General features: G+C 38.2%; 1 protein-coding gene across 1 annotated transcript in view; it reads left to right on the top strand.

Moving 5' to 3' along the window:
- Positions 1 to 6,292: 6,292 nt before the first annotated feature.
- Positions 6,293 to 17,920, top strand: part of MPDZ (multiple PDZ domain crumbs cell polarity complex component) — a 128,644-nt gene continuing 117,016 nt past the window's right edge. Inside the window, exons 1-3 of the mRNA XM_075209684.1 lie at positions 6,293 to 6,424; positions 12,895 to 12,930; positions 15,552 to 15,718. Of these exons, the coding sequence (XP_075065785.1) occupies positions 12,915 to 12,930; positions 15,552 to 15,718 (183 nt within the window). The 5' untranslated portion in view covers positions 6,293 to 6,424; positions 12,895 to 12,914. The remainder of the gene's footprint in view (positions 6,425 to 12,894; positions 12,931 to 15,551; positions 15,719 to 17,920) is intronic.

Below are 17,920 nucleotides of genomic sequence, written 5' to 3'. Positions count from 1 at the left end.
TAGTCGTGTGAATGATAATTCGGCCGTAGGAATGTTGGGATACAAGATTGGAATTTTTCCCATTCTCTATGTAGTGTACAGCTGTTTAAAGATACCGTACAGATAAGCACAATATTTCATTTTTCTGATACCCCTAATCTTGGGTGGCTGGGTTAGAATGACTCTACCTGTATAATGGTATTACACTATTTTCTCTCTTCATATGAATACACAAGATTACAGTGGATCTACATGACTACGGTAAAGCACCCTACTTTGTGTATTGATGAGCTACTTTCAAGTGTAGATCTGGTACGCATGTGCACACACTCTGGTTTTTGGGACTCCATAAGCGCCACATCCCCACTTATTGACTTTTTTATATATATATATATATATATATATATATATATAGGTTCTTCATTAAATGTAATGCATTCAGTTTTCACATATAAGGAACAGATACTTTATATTTCATATTTCCTCCAATGTCTTAAAGGACAGTTCTGCATGCCCTTCTAATTAACTCTAAATTTATTGTTTTAGGCTTGCTCCACAATATAACCATAATAAAACCACACACTTATTGTTGTCTGTTTATATGTTCGGCTTTTGTTGTTTATTTAATTTATCCGGAAGCGGCTAAATTCCATCAAAGGGAAAGCTTTGATTAGGGACATAAACTATGGACCTCCTAAAGCTGATGCAAGGTCACGTCTACTCAGTGAAGTAAATATATATATATATATCTAAAAGACAAAAAAAGAGAAGCGCCACGCATAGTGTATTAAATGACCAACAATTAGTCTTCTCAATATGGCAAACAGGTGAATTGGCCTCGTACCAAAAAACAAATAGTAAACAGCTTATCTGTAATTAGATTCCCGACATCCTATATAGACTCCTTGATGTCCAGTCTTTATGGTTCCAGAAGTTCAGATCACTATGGACTCAGAGCAAAACTATTATGGTGTAGTATGCTAAATAAGGCTACCAACAATTCCTCAAAACTGGGTACCAACACAAGCTCATAACATTATGATCCATAAAAGTGTTTTATTACAAAGATAAAATCCTTAATATATATAAAATGCGCCCGTACATCATATAAAACAAATATAGGCTTATCTGCAGTCTTTCCTGATGGTAGTCACGGATCCCTCAAAACCACCTGGCCGGGGTAGATGTGGTGATCCACGGAAAACAACACACAGAAAACGCCTTATCCCCCTCAACGCGTTTCGTCACTCGACTTTTTCAAGAGGATTCTGAAGTAAATATATATATATATATATATATATATATATATATATATATGTATAATATCTCATAGCCCAAATCTTCCATGTTTATAATGTGGTTACACTTAGGACTGGGAAAGGGTCATATTAATTAATTCCAACATAGTGCATGATTCCTACATGTTATTGGGTATGTGGGGAAATTTACTTGCGGACAGATGTGTTCGTTCAGGCAATAAATCAACATAAACACCCCAGTTAAATGGTGCATGTTTATAAGTTCAATTATAAAGTACCGTATATACTCGAGTATAAGTCGACCCGAATATAAGCCGAGTCACCTAATTTTACCACAAAAAACTGGGAAAATTGATTTGAGTATAAGCCTAGGGTGGGAAATGTAGCAGCTACTGGTAATTTTTTTAGATTTATTCATTATTATGTTTTTTATTTACATCTGTATATGCATTTTTATTTTATACATTTTTATATCATGTGTGTTTTTGATTGATTAGCTACTGAATGATTCATGTATTTTTAATCTGACTGGTTCTTTGGACATAGGCACCTTTCTTTATTAAAAATGAATCAGTGGTATATTTCTATTTGTACAGATATACTGTTTGGCTTAAGTCGGAGGATAGGTGAACACTTTGAAATACACTGGGCTGATGCAAAACCCAGGTCTTTTGTGGCGCACACTGAATGTGCTTTGAAAGTGACCTCAGCAGACTTTTAATGGATGGAAAAAATATGAATTGTGCTCTTGTTTTGTGCTCCTTCTACAGTGCAGCTGTAATATTGAAATTTCTCCAGGCTGTTATGGAGGTAGAAGCACCAGGTTTAGGCCCCAGTGGCAGGTTAGGTGAAGATTCATTCACATAAAACATTGTTTCCTCAAGTTCTCCTTTAAACAATACTAAAACTAAAAAAAAAGAAGTTCAATGTTGCTATATTAACATATTATACATAGAGAATATTTCTTGGTACACAGAAGAAATTATTGAACTATTATTCCTGAAACACAGAGTTGATACTAAGCTAAATCTTTTTGGCATGCTATCTGTCCTCTATCTTGCAGAAAGCAGGCATGAAAACAACCAGCTTCGGGTGCATATCTAGAAAAAGCAGGACTGATTTTGAACGTGGTCTTGTAGGTGTGACACCCAGCATCAATTTAAAAAAAAAATACACAGACCATTCAAAGTAAGGTATCCTGAATAATAATGTATTATGAGACCCAGCAAATGCCATATCTGAAATTCACCCCCAAAGAATAGGGAAATTATCACGTTATGTTAATATTGGAAAGGGAGGGAGGGAGAGAGAGAGAGAGAGAGAGAGAGAACGAAATTACCTGGTCTCTGGTCCCTCAACTCTTAAGTTCCGCAGTGGAACGCATGTGCGTGCATTCCACTGACAGTAGGTTCGGCACAAATGCCTTCTAAAGAGAAATTATCACAAATCCACAAGGCGAGTCCAAGGATGTTGGTGGTTGTCAAGCCTGACCTTCCCATCACTGTACGGGAAGAGGTGGCTCGGGAGGAGGCTATTGATGATGTAGCTGGCGCTGTGGAGGAACTTGATGATGAGGATGGTGATGTGGTTATTGTAAATGAGGCACCAGGGGGGGAAACAGCTGATGTCCATGGGATGAAAAAGCCCATCGTCATGCCTGGTCAGAAGACCAAAAAATGCACCTCTTCGGTCTGGAGTTATTTTTATCCAAATCCAGACAACCAAGGTAAGGATCTTGCCCACCTAGGAACATCCTCCCTTATTTTTTGATTGAAAAAGTAGCTTTATTTTGTATAAAGTACAAAAAACACAGTTCATACATTTCATTCAAGTGTACGCAGTACACCGTAAGACATGATCATGCATACGTTTTAGTACAATACAGGGCATAAAGTACAAGACATGACATCCTACACTATATACATCAAGTACTGCACTAACCATTCAAACTTAAAACGTATCACAGTGCAATAAAATAACATTGGATGTGAGGGGGAGGTAGGTGAGAGGGGTAGGGTGATGGAGTCACGAGCAAAAAGTTTTTATTGAGGACAGACACAAAGGGAAGGGTGCATAAATAGACATGACATTCAATAATACTTCATGCTGTGAAGGGGAATGGGTTGGAGGGGGAAAGGGAGGGGAGCACAAACCAAAGTTTTTTATTGAAAATAGACACAATGGGGAGGAGGAGAAGAGGAGACGACAATCAATCAATTACAATCAATCGTCGTCTTCATCTTCCTCAGGACTGTCAAGGGTGTTATAGTCTCTTAACAGGCTATGGATAAGCCTGCGACAGTCCTGGATGGTCATCTTCTCCCGCTTCAAGATGAGGCGGTTCCTGGCAAGCCACATAGCGTCCTTAAAACAGTTCATAAGGCGCCAGGCCTCCTGGATTGCCTCAACGGTGTGAGGTCCAGTTTGCAACGGTGCAAATCCAGACAACCAATGTATGACCATATGTAGCTTATGTAATGCTCAAATAAGCAGGGGTAAGGATCTTGCCCACCTAGGAACATCCTCCCTTATACGTCACCTGAATAACCTTCATAGTTCAGTGGTTAGTTCAGGAACTGGGGCTAGGACCCTCATCGGTACAGGGACACCAAGTTCAGGGTTTTTAATTTATATTGTGGTGACCATTCCTCTACGCAGTCCAGGTACATTTATTGGTGCGAATCATACAAGTTCAGGGTTTTTAATATATATTGTGGTGACCCACTCCTCTACGCAGTCCAGGTACATTTATTGGTGCGAATCATACAAGTTGATGGTTTTCTTATTATATATATTGTGGTGACCCACTCCTCTACGCAGTCCAGATACATTTATTGGTGCGAATCATAAAAGTTCAGGGTTTTTAATATATATTGTGGTGAACCACTCCTCTACGCAGTCCAGGTACATTTATTGGTGCGAATCATACAAGTTCAGGGTTTTTAATATATATTGTGGTGACCCACTCCTCTACGCAGTCCAGGTACATTTATTGGTGCGAATCATACAAGTTCAGGGTTTTTAATATATATTGTGGTGACCAACTCCTCTACGCAGTCCAGGTACATTTATTGGTGCGAATCATAAAAGTTCAGGGTTTTTAATATATATTGTGGTGACCCACTCCTCTACGCAGTCCAGGTACATTTATTGGTGCGAATCATACAAGTTCAGGGTTTTTAATATATTGTGGTGACCCACTCCTCTACGCAGTCCAGGTACATTTATTGGTGCGAATCATACAAGTTCAGGGTTTTTAATATATATTGTGGTGACCCACTCCTCTACGCAGTCCAGGTACATTTATTGGTGCGAATTATACAAGTTGATGGTTTTCTTATTATATATATTGTGGTGACCCACTCCTCTACGCAGTCCAGATACATTTATTGGTGCGAATCATAAAAGTTCAGGGTTTTTAATATATATTGTGGTGACCCACTCCTCTACGCAGTCCAGGTACATTTATTGGTGCGAATCATACAAGTTGATGGTTTTCTTATTATATATATTGTGGTGACCCACTCCTCTACGCAGTCCAGATACATTTATTGGTGCGAATCATAAAAGTTCAGGGTTTTTAATATATATTGTGGTGACCCACTCCTCTACGCAGTCCAGGTACATTTATTGGTGCGAATCATACAAGTTCAGGGTTTTTAATATATATTGTGGTGACCCACTCCTCTACGCAGTCCAGGTACATTTATTGGTGCGAATCATACAAGTTGATGGTTTTCTTATTATATATATTGTGGTGACCCACTCCTCTACGCAGTCCAGAAAGATACCTCGTTGCAACGTTTTGGACTAATAACTATATTGTGAGGTGTTCAGAATACACTGTAAATTAGTGGAAATGCTTGTTATTGAATGTTATTGAGGTTACTAATAGCATAGGAGTGAAAATAAGCCCAAAAACTTGATTTTTAAACTTTTTATGTTTTTTCCCAAAAAAATCCGAATCCAAAACCTTAAATCCGAACCGAGACCTTTCGTCAAGTGTTTTGCGAGACAAATCCGAACCCCAAAAATAATGAAAATCCGGATCCAAAACACAAAACACGAGACCTCAAAAGTCGCCGGTGCACATCCCTAATTCCGATACGTATTTATTAAGATGATGCAAGTAGTAGGGAGGTAGATGTGTTATACAGTATGACATTGGCGTTAATGTCTTCAGGGTGTAAATCCATCTTGTCTCTTCTTTTGATGTTTGTTTTATATAGTTTCCACCTCTCCATGATTTTTTTCACTTATGCCTATAAATTTCAGGGATGTAGGGTAATGATTATTCTGTGAGGTGTAGTGTTCAGAGACACTGTGGGCCTCAAATTACTTTTTTATACTACTTAAATGCTATTCTAACGTGAAGTTTACAAATAGTCCGCCCCATGTATTCATTGCCGCACGGACAATCGAGGAGATTCCCACTTGTGTTCCATGAAATTCTGTCTTTGATTCTGTCTATGAGAAATAGTTCCATCCTTATCAATGCGATAAGGATTGAAAACTATTTTCCATTTTATGCTGTGGTTGATAAATGTGCCCCTTAGTCTGGTGTGACAGAAAGTGCTTCTTAACACACCATGCTAACCTGTTCCCCACTAAGTTTAATGTGTTCCAAATTAACAGGTCTGCCTTCCATTTTTCACAAGGTCAGCTAGCCCTCCAAATAGAGTAGTTCATCTGAAGTGTTTTGAGAAGCAACTGAGCGTCCTTATATTAATGTTTGCAGTTATGCTTCTATGTATCTAAATACAGTACATAACATTGGAATGCACTGAATGTTACTTTTTTCGAACTGTGCTCAGCAACAAACGCTATGTTCATAATTTATTTTGCTTATCATATGTGCTACTTCAGTCTCATTTCCAACTTTGTCAGCAAGACAATCACAGCTCACAATCATCGCCTCCCCCTCGAGGCTTCATCCTTTGTTCCCCGCTGATACTCCCCTCCATCCCACTCCTCCAGGATCTCCGCTATGCTGCCTCAGCCGGCCGGCCCCCCACTCACATGATGTCAGAGCGCTGGCAGCGGAGTGACGTCACGGAGCGTGAACCGCAAGCGGCCTCCGGACACCGGCTTGTGTCCCGGTCCCCAATCCCGATGTGCCCGGTGACTGAGGCGAGGAGAGGAAGGAGGGGAGGTCACTGATACAGCCACACCGACCATATCAACAGGTGGCCATCATTGCTGGGGAACGACTGGGAGTGTTGAACAAGTGTGATATGTACTGTTATCTGCTATCCTATATATAAGCGCTGTGTGAACATATAGGTGAATCAGTATTATCACCATCATAATGTAAGGGAGGTTGGCACTGAGTATTAGTGTAATGCTTGCAGATGTACAAATGTTTGCCTTCCACTGCACACTTGCAATATTTACCCAGTTCTTAAACATCTGTGTCTGCTAACTACTGCTATTAATTATGCATTTGTGAAACAAGCTCATCTAATATTGATACTATTTGCTGTATATGCACGCCCTTTTTTTAATCATTTGTCATGTATGCTTGTGCACGTCAATATATGTTTTATTGTAGTATAACAGAAAAATGAAATGATTTACTGATCTAATTTTTTTCATTCCTTTTCAAATATAGTTAGATGTTTTAAATTCCTTGAAGAAATAACTGTTACACAATCACTTTTTTTGAGTAACTGTACAGAGTGAAGTTGTTTTGTTTACTCAGTGAACAAAGATTGTAGATTATGAAGGAAATGTTTATATAGCGTATTTTAGTGATAAGAATGTTGACAAAACAGATTGAAGGGCTGACAGTAATTACTTGGCTATAATGGATCAAACATAAACATTAGCTGCTGCTAGGTTAGAGCCCAGTGGTCAGCAGAAAGGTATTTATCTTAAATAAAAAAAACAATAGAAGCAATTTAAATATGTAATTAACTCGGGGTCTCCAATATTTTTCAGATCCTCTTATTTAATCCGTTTGCTGCTAAGCACTTCATTGCAAACTTCCAAAAAAGAGTTAACGATCTTATGCTGTTGCCTTAATTCATTTTCCTTTTGCCATGTATTATTCCAAGCGTGAGTTAATGACATGTGGCATTAAAGCCTATTACCGAATCAAGTGTTCTATGTTTAGAAGGTTATATTTATTCTAAAACCTGCATTCTAAAGACCTAATTCATTTCAGAGGGACTAGTTTGTGTGTTCTGCAACTTATCTGATGCATTCTTTTTTTATTTTAACCCTTAAACAACTGAAGTTCTACCTGGCACCGTTTTAGAGCTCTGTGCATCAGCTTTAAGTTTACATGTATCCCTACATGTACAGTTGTTATGGGTCTTGAAAGGTCATGTATTTTGTTTCCTCCTTAATACAAGTAACAGCAGTGTCTGCCGGTTGAGTTCACCATTATCATAAACTGTAGACTGCTGATTCCCTCAGCTTAACACCATACATTAATATTGTTAATCTTAGCACTGCAAACTTAACTATAATAAAGACACGACAACTTTGTAGTGGCAAATAAAATAATCTTTTTATTTATCTATTTACCTATAAAGGGTGGCAACGAGAGCGATTCAATCAGCTAACAACTAATATCGAAAAACCGAACAGTGTATGGCCCACAGGCACTAACCACTGGTCCCAGGCACCACAGTCCTTTACGATCGGCCGGTGCTAAATCTGGCGTTATCGTGACCACTCCCCTCTGGGCTCCCCAAGACGTACGCGCACAGTGCTGGTCAAGGGGTCCTCGCACAGAGGTACCAAGAGACAGGGTGCTTCGAAAGGAGCGGTGACGTGCGGCCAATCAGCGGTAGCACCGTATGAATTAGTCGCTGATTGAAAAAGCTCTCCTGCCTACCACACCTTTAATCTGTACTTTCTTAATTAAACCTTACTCCATAAAATTGGGCGGGTGGGTGGGAAATCCTGATGCCAGAGGAAGTTGCCCTGCCTAGCCAGAGATATATATGAAAAACTCCTTTCACTCCTCCCCTTAACATCCGGGAGCAGCAACTTCCTAAAACATTAACCCCTAATGTCCATGTCTAGCTTCGTGACAAGCATCTCCGTTTATTTACATTCAGCTTAAGGGCTTCATTCCTAATAAGAACCCCATAAACTGCATTTACCAATAAAAGATAAATTATGAAAGCCTCAGGAAAGCATCCATTTGATTCTTCCTTTGGAGTGATCATTACAAACTTTACAAAAAGCAGGTTAGTTATTAATAATTGTGTTTGATGTCTTTCCCTGAGTACAAAAATCCAACCGTGTTTTTTTTTTTTAGTCCTTTTGTGGTCCAGCTAACAACAGAGTATAGACTGAAGCTTAAACACCAGTCTGCAAATGTTCGAGGGAATTTATTGCAGCTGACAATTTGTTGTTGAACTACAATGTCCAATATGCATTAGCAGCCATAAATAATATGGCGTTTGTAACATGCTTGGGAGAACAGTGTCATTAATGTAAAGGAACCCTGTTGTATGTATGTTTGTATCATATGGGGCATAATAAAAGGTAAAATAGCAAGTCCATGGAATTTACACAAACATTCCTAAGATAAGCAACATTCCTGAGTCATTTAGATAAAAACCTAGTACTTTATATTAAATCTATTCTGGTGTGCCCTCTCCCTAAATACCTGTACATGCTTCTCTATAAAACTATGTTCTAAAATTGCAGCTAAATAATAAAATATATATTTTTTTATTTTTTTTTAATACTCTCTGGGGCTTATAAACATACTGGCAGGTTTGCTCTCATGTGGGTTTTTGTGTGCAAGAGAAATTAGAGTATAAGCTACTCTTGGACAGAAACTGATGTAAATAGCTAAAAATGTTCTAAAGCGTTATTTAATATATTGGCAGTATGTAAATAAAGGTTAACAACAATAGCTGGACATTAAGTGCTATTCGTTTAAAACATTGAACAGAAATGTCACTTTTCACTGAGTTTACAGAACATGATATAAACCTATTAGCTTGGTCATTGTCTTTGTTTTCTGGATACTCAACATGGTAGTGGGATACTGAGGGGGTCATATAGAATTGGACACAATTTATACAATGTAAGTGTAAATTGCATCCTGTACTTTACTTTGTAACTCTAGCCACAGGTATCCAAGATACGTGTAACTTGGAATAGTACGAAAAATGTGAAATATTTCTTCAGCTGGCATGATCTACATCCTGGTCAAATGGAGCGTGTACCAGGATATGTTCTGGAGTCTACATTGCAGATAGGCACAACTATCACTGGATCTGATGGCCACTGTACACAATACATCCCAGGTTCTGTTATTGGTTCCTGGACAGTGGACTCCAGCAGTGGATGCTTTCTTCATCCAAAAGAAATTGCCCTTGGTTTCTGTCTTTCTCCCGCTACCTTTTATTACCCAGGTTTCTCAACAAGATAGAGAAAAACCAACATACGCGTGTTAATTATTGAATTGAGGTACTTCAATCAGACCCGCTGCCAGAGGTGTATAAAATCAAGCACCTAGCCATGCAGTCTCCATTTGCAAACATTTGTGATACAAATTGGGTCATTCTAAAAAGCTCAGTGACTTCAAGCATGGACTGTGATAGGATGTCACCTTTGCAATAAGATGGTTGTGAAGTTTCATCCGTGCTGGATATTCCATGGTCAACTGTAAGTGATATTATTAGTAAGTGGAAGTGTTTAGGAACAACAGCAACTCAGCCACGATGTGGAAGACCACATAAAATCACAGAAGCGGTCAACGACTGTTAAGGCGTGCCGACAGCACGGTGGCTAAGTGGTTAGCACTTCTGCCTTACAGCACTGGGGTCATGAGTTCAATTCCAGCCCATGGCCTTATCTGTGTGGAGTTTGTATGTTCTCCCTGTCTTTGCGTGGGTTTCCTCTGGGTGCTCTGGTTTCCTCCAACACTCCAAAAACATACTAATAGGTTAATTGGCTGCTATCAAAATTGACCCTAGTCTCTCTCTCTCTGTCATCTGTGTATGTTAGGGAATTTAGACTGTAAGCTCCAATGGGGCAGGGACTGATGTGAATGAGTTCTCTGTACAGCGCTGCGGAATTAGTGGCGCTATATAAATAAATGGTGATAATGATGGTGCCTAAAAGTCGCCAACGCTCTGCTGATTCCATAGTTGAAGAGTTCCAAACTTCCACTGGCATTAATATAAGCACAAAAACTGTGCGGAGGGAGCTTTAATGGAATGGGTTTCCAAGCCTAACATTACCAAGACTAATGCCAAGCGTCCGATGTAGTGGTGTAAAGCACCCAGACACTGGACTGTTGAGCAGTGGAAAGGCGAATCACAATTCTCTGTTTGAGAGTCAGATGGATGAGTCTGGGTGTGGCGGATGCCGGGAGAGCGTTACCTGCCTGACAGCATTATGCCAACAGTGAATTTTGGTGCAGGAGTGAAAATGGTATGGGGCTGCTTTTCAGGGTTTGGGCTAGGCTTCTTATTTCCAGTGAAGGACAATCTTACTGCTTCAGCATACCAAGTCATTTAGGTCAATGCTATGCTTCTAACTTTGTGGCAACAGTTTGGGGACGGCTCTTTTCTATTCCAACATGAATGTGCCTCAGTACACAAAACAAGGACTACATAGGCGTGGTTTGATGAGTTTGGTGTGGAAGAACTTGACTGGCCCTCACAGAGCCCTGACCTCGCCCCCATCGAACACCTTTGGGATGAATTGGAATGGAGATTGAGAGCCAGGCCTTCTCGTCTGACCTCATAAATACTCCACAGAATGAATGGGCACAAATTCCAAGAGAAACACTCCAACATCTTGTGCAAAGCTTTCCAAGAAGAGTGGAAGCTGTTATCACTGAAAAAGGGGGACCAACTCCATATTAAACTATATGTATTTGAATACAATGTCATTACAGTCCCTGTTGGTGTAATGGTCAAGCGTCCGAATACTTTTGTCCATATAGTGTATATGATCCTTATTGCAGTTTGGCCATCCAGGAGATTGTGACTCCCCAAATTGTTTCACCTCATGATGGAGTACCCCAGTTAAGCTCCCACATCTCTCTTGCCTATTAACATAAGGACTTCATCTTCATAAAGACCTGGTCAAATATAAAATCTGACAACATGAGGATTGAGCAGGAGAAGATGCAATGAAGATGTTTATCTAAGAAGGTCATTGATACTCCTAGCAATGAGAAATCCACCTCTGAGTATTATTTATTGAAGGTATTGCAATGAATTGCTATAAATTGTGTTGTCTTGACCGATATTACTTCTGTTGGATGTGTTTGTAAAATCCATGCCTTGTGGTCATCAAGGACCAAGCTCAAAATTCAGGAACAGAGAGGTATTCTGTGGTTAGTCTCCAGACTCTTTTCCTCCTGGAGGTATTGCCTAAATATTGCATCAAGCAAAATATATTCCTACTATTTTATGATTCCTCATTGTATTAAACCTTTTCATAACCACACTAAAGTTACTATGTCAAAACAGTATATACTGTAATGTACTGATAATACATAATCTTAACGCAGCATTTGTGGTCTGAGCGGTGGTAACAATTATTCATTTATAATTCTCCACTATTCGGCTGTGTTTTTTTTTTCCTTCAGAATGTTTTCATAAAGGATATTAAAAAGTAATTCACCCTATTCCTGATAATCGGAGGATACAAGAAAAGAAAAAATATGCTCTCTGGATTGACTATAATGAGGGCTTATGCTCTTAAGTCCAGTATCAAAACCAGTAGTAATTGAGGCTCATTCTAAAAGCGTCATTTCCACTTCTTGGGCTTCTAATGTTCTACTTCTTCTAGCTGTTGGGCTACTTTTGGGCCAATGATTTGTGTAAAGCAGCGCTGTGATCCTTTATGAACATATTTTTGAAACACTGGGCGTCCAGACTGCAGCTACATCATTCTTTGGTCTTAAAGTTTGGTCAGCCTTTTGTCCTTTTCTATTATCCCTCCTGTGTTCAAACTGATTTTGTGTAACCCTTTAGTGTCCCACTGCCATTTTGGATGTTCAGCAAGGGAGGAAATTTAGTCTCACTGCTAGTCTCAAACGGGGGAATTCGTTTCCCCCCCAGAGTTACGGCGCGCTAAATCTATTAGTGTTAATACAGTAATTCTAACCTTGCTTTCTGCGGCTTCAACGGTAATTACGCGCACTATTACCGTAATATTGGTAATAGTGCGCAGGTCGCATTATATTTCACAGTAAGCAGCCAACTGAATTCCCCCCATAGAGTAAAGTTCAGTACAGACTGTATAGCTTGAGGGATACAAAGCTTTTTAAATGATACAAATTGTAATGTCCTGTCATTCACATATCTTAGGGATTAACTTTTTGGTATCTCACTATTGTGTTCTGTGCCCAAGAAAAGAAAAAAATACTTAGTCTATATTCCATTACGTTTTTTTTAATAGTATTATTTTTGTGAGGTGATGTCTTTGACTACAAAGTGTCTGCAGCTTCGGTATTTCTGGTTGATTATGCTAAATGATGCAATTTGATGTTTTGTAAACAAAGTTATGTTAAAAGCTAATTGGTAGATATTATTGTTTTAATTTATATGGTCAGGATACAGTTGATTAAAAAAGCAGGCAGGTGAATTCATAGCATGTATCGGCCAATTTATAACTGACCCTTAATGATAAAGCTAACTAAAATTTATATTTATATATTTTACAGGAAACCCTTCATCCAGAACTATGTTGGAAACTATTGGTAAGGTCATTTTATGTACTTTATTAGGCAATTTAAATGGGAATATTGTTGTGAAAATTTTTAAAGAAATCTGTTTTATTTATAGATTTTATTTTCTATTTAAATCAATAACATATACCACTGGGTTGATTCAATAGCATGTTTATATCTTCATATTAATATTTGTTTGTATGGCTCAGTATATAACTTTGTGTTTTGGTAAATAATCAAAAAGTTATTGTTTAACTTCAAGTAAATGATTTAGTAGGAATGTATTTCTAGTGCAGAATAATGTACCTGTGTTTATATAATTCCAGTGTGTGTGTATGTATAATAAATGTAGCATGTTCTTTCAAATTGTGCAGTAAGTAAAGTGCCTTTTACTCCTTGTCATGTACCTTTGATGAATCATTGGCTGCATACTCTGTAATAAGGTGTATCTAACCATTTGGTACCCTTACTGTTTACAAATTGTTTCGGAACAAGGCGACCCACTTGCCACCATGTCATTTTTGTGATGTCACTGGGGATTTCAGAAATCCAGTTTCATTTTCTTTCATCCTAGGGGAGCGATTAAAATAGAAGCAAATTTTGTGTTTTAGTGTTTTCACCAATGTAATAAAATTCCACAGACTTGTCATATTTTTTATTTCACGCTCTCAAGTTCATGTGCACAATTGTAAAATTCACTTTGTGCGTATCACGCATTAAACTATCCCATGTGAGGTGTGAAAAAAGCACGCACAGAAATATTTGTACATGTCTCTAGCAAGTTGCTATAATAAGCATTAGTACAAGCCCGTTTTTTATATATTTCTAAGGTGTCACAAAAATATGCAGTTCAGTGTTGAAGCTCAGGACTAGTCAAAGATAAATAACAGACACACTTAAAGTGTACACGTTATGCTGCACATAACATGAGAGCATGCAAGAGAGCTTACAATCAAATATGGAGGAGGAGAAATATAATGTTTGAGAGATGAGTTTTTGCAGGGAGTGGGAATGAGTAAGGTATATGTCAAAGAAAGCTAAAGGCTGTTGTTTAGTTTCTTGCGGAGTGAGGTGAAGTGGTCTGGGGATATTGGAAGATTTTGGAAAAGTCATTTTATTAGACCTTTGTCTTACCTGAAATTAAACTTGTTTAATTTATGACCACTTTCAACTCCAATTTTAACTCCATCTTATCATTTAAGAACATGGCTTATGAAGCAGGCTATGCCATTAGCAGGTTTGCTGAAACGTCTCGTTCTATAGCAGTGTTGGCAAACCTGTGACACTCCAGGTGTTGTGAAACTACAAGTCCCAGCATACCTTTTCAGCAATAAGCTGCTATATATTGGCAAAGTCTGCTGGGACTTGTAGTTTCACAACACCTGGAGTGTCGCAGGTTTGCCAACACTGTTCTATAGCAAATAAACGTGCTGCTGATGTGCTAGTCTACATAGTAAGATCAGCCATTAACTGTTTGCAGGGAGAGAGCTCTGCAAGTAATGACCCTGTGTGCAATGCAATTTAAAACCAGCATATAAATGTCATGCACCTAATTTAGCATGAATAAAACGCATTCCAGATGTATAGTATACATTATTATATTTTATATATTATATAATCAAATGTACCACTCTTATTTTTAGACGCCCATATTTTTCATATATTTCACACATCAACATATCTACTTCATATAAGACCCATCTCACTCTGTATTATGCTTTAAAGGGGATTTGACATGGGGGAAACCTATTTCTTTATGCGATTTATTTAAGTGTAAAATACAGTTTTACATATTTTTTAAGGATGTGTTTATAAGATGTTATGTTCTATTGTCTAATATTTCCAGAATAAAATTACACATTTTCAAAATTTTTAAATCTATCATAAAATAAGCCCTAGCCTTAAAGCCTGCTGCTACAGGAATCCTATAGATGCAGAATTGGGTAAGAGCAACAAATAAATATATACACCTCTTGTGTAAGAGTTATAGTAATGAGTAGTCAGACTATCTCCAAAGCATGATGTGTGTATTTCCCCCATTTGGCACTCAATAAGTGGACAGGATTTTAGAAGCAATTGGGAGTTGGAACAGCAGTAGAACTAAATGTGTCAAATTAATTAATTTTTCTTTCTGTAAATTATTTTTATTATATTTTTAATGATTACAACGATAACAATTTTATAAACCAAGGAGGTACAGAAAAAAGAGAGGGAAAGAAAATATAAGAACAGTTGCATATAGATGGTAATATAGATTAAAACGGTAAAAGGTAGATATGAGTTGTCTAGAGGAGGACCCGTCTGTGCAGAAGGTTACTAGGGGGGTAGATTGATGTATATCAGATTGAGTATGACTGATAGTGTTGTAAAAATTCCTGAGCTAATTCATTACAAAATCTGATATCATGACTCGCCCTTTCAGAGAATGTGTTGGCGGTCTTTCCCAGGGGGATATGTTTTCTACAGTTTTTTATATTTTATTTATTTATTTTCAGTGTTTGCCTTTAATGTGAACCAATACCTCATGACTTGTTTATTATATTCGTGGGTTTTCTTTTCAAATATTTTTTTTTAAAGGTAAACATACAGCCACACAAAATGTATTTCAATCTCAAGTTCAATATCCTATGATATACAATTATGTTTTGCAGATACTAATCGTGCCTTGCAGGCAGTAGAGCGTCTGCAGGCAAAAGTTCGGGAACGTGGGGATGTAACAAATGAGGAAAAGCTGTATTTGTTGAAATCTGTTCTACAAAGTCCACTCTTCAACCAAATCCTGAATTTTCAGTCCTCACTTCATCAAGCGAGAGAGCAGGTAGAGCTAACATGCCAGCAAATTATTTTCTTTTTTTTATATGTGATAAAATGTTAATCCTTGTTGAAATTATTTAAAATGAGTACATCTGCGATGTTCTTATTGCTTAATCATAAACATTTCATTGTTGCCTTTGTATGTTTTTGACATGTAATGTTTTTAAAAGCTTCTTTGTCATTTGGAAATGTCAGACACAGGCAGAATAGAGGTTTATCTTCACCTACTTGAAGGCAAGTCAATACAACTAAAGCTTGGCTCATCCTTCACCCTGCTTATCCCTCCTATTTTTTTAATATCCTACAATTATATGTTTGAATGATATATCCACCAACCTTTCATCCTGCCATGTTTCATGCAGAGGATTCTGAAAGGTTATTCTGCTTGTCGTGCCTTGTTTCTGCCTTATGCAAGGATGTAACTAGAAATGTCTGGTTCCCATAGCAAACTTGTGATGGTGTTCTCTATCATCATCATCAATTATTTATATAGCGCCACTAATTCCGCAGCACTGTGCAGAGAACTCGCTCACATCAGTCCCTGCCCCATTGGGGCTTACAGTCTAAATTCCCTAACAGACACACACACACACACACACACACACAAACTAGGGTCAATTTTGTTAGCAGCCAATTAGCCTACCAGTATGTTTTTGGAGTGTTGGAGGAAACCAGAGCACCCAGAGGAAACCCACGCAAACACGGGGAGAACATACAAACTACACACAGATAAGGCCATGGGCTGGAATTGAACTCATGACCCCAGTGCTGTAAGGCAGAAGTGCTAACCACTTAGCCACCGTGCTGTCGGCACGCCTTAACAGTCGTTGACCGCTTCTGTGATTTTATGTGGTCTTCCACATCGTGGCTGAGTTGCTGTTGTTCCTAAACACTTCCACTTACTAATAATATCACTTACAGTTGACCATGAAATATCCAGCACGGATGAAACTTCACAACCATCTTATTGAAGACTCATGACCCCAGTGCTGTAAGGCATAAGTGCTAACCACTTTGCCACCGTGCTGCCCCACCACAATGTCTGCTCCATCCCCAGGCAATATCAAATAGGACAGATGACTTCTGTACATTAGCACCAATCCCTTCATCATCATCATCATCATTTATTTATTTATATAGCGCCTCTAATTCCACAGCCCTGCACAGCGTTCGCACTCACATCAGTCACTGCCCCAATAGAGCTTACAGTCTAAATTCCCTATGAAACACACAGACAGACAGACTAGGGTCAATTTGATAGCAGCCAATTAACCTGCTAGCATGTTTTTGGATTGTGGGAGCAAACCGTAGTGCCCAGAGGAAACCCACGTAATCACGAGGAGAACATACAAACTACACACAGATAAGGCCATTGTCGGAAATAGAACTCATCACCCCAGTGCTGTGAGGCAGAAGTGCTAACTACTAAGAAAATCCCTTTACTCTCAATAATATTTCTGCATATATAGTTGGGCTCCTCTAAAATTGTCCCTATCCATGTACAAATTCCACTTCTTTTTTTTTGCCAATAAAAAGTTTCAGCCTCCATTGAGCAGTTCTGCTTGAGCCAGTGTCCATGCTTTTTCCAGATATTAAACTACTGCGTTTTCTGCCAATATTAGGTAGAAAGAACTTTTTCTGTATTTGCTGTCATTGAAGATTCATGTGGATGGAATTGATAATCATAATTCAGATTTTAGTTGGCTGTAGTATTCTTCTCTGTGTTTGCAAATGTATACTGTATATGTTAATAAAAACACAAAGAATACAATGTGTAACTTAACCGATTAAAATATTTAATTGCTTTGTACTGGATCAACCAATGTTTTGTTACTTTAGAAAGCTATGGAGACCAATACAGGTTTATGTGCATTTTTTCCATACGTTCATATGCATTACTGTCTTTTTTTTCTCAAAAGAGTCTTACGGACAAATTTATCCAGGATCTTGATAAAGAATTAGAATTTATATTCTTTTAAATGTATATCCCACTTATACCCCACTTGAAGGCTATTACAGATGAGTTTACTTTACAGCAGCTCAATCATTCTGAATTTGAGAATAGCCAGTATTGAAGTAATAATCGCCGGTGTGTAGTAAAGTATGGATTCCTACATTCTTTCCAATATGCGTTGTGTTTACTTAGTCTGCCATACCACAGTTTGCTTATCTTCGACATTCCTTTCAAGTGAAACAATTCAGCTTA

This window comes from Mixophyes fleayi, chromosome 1 (assembly GCF_038048845.1).
Source record: "Mixophyes fleayi isolate aMixFle1 chromosome 1, aMixFle1.hap1, whole genome shotgun sequence".
NCBI classification, from domain to species: Eukaryota; Metazoa; Chordata; class Amphibia; order Anura; family Limnodynastidae; genus Mixophyes; species Mixophyes fleayi.
This window is presented reverse-complemented; position numbering and strand designations above follow the sequence as displayed.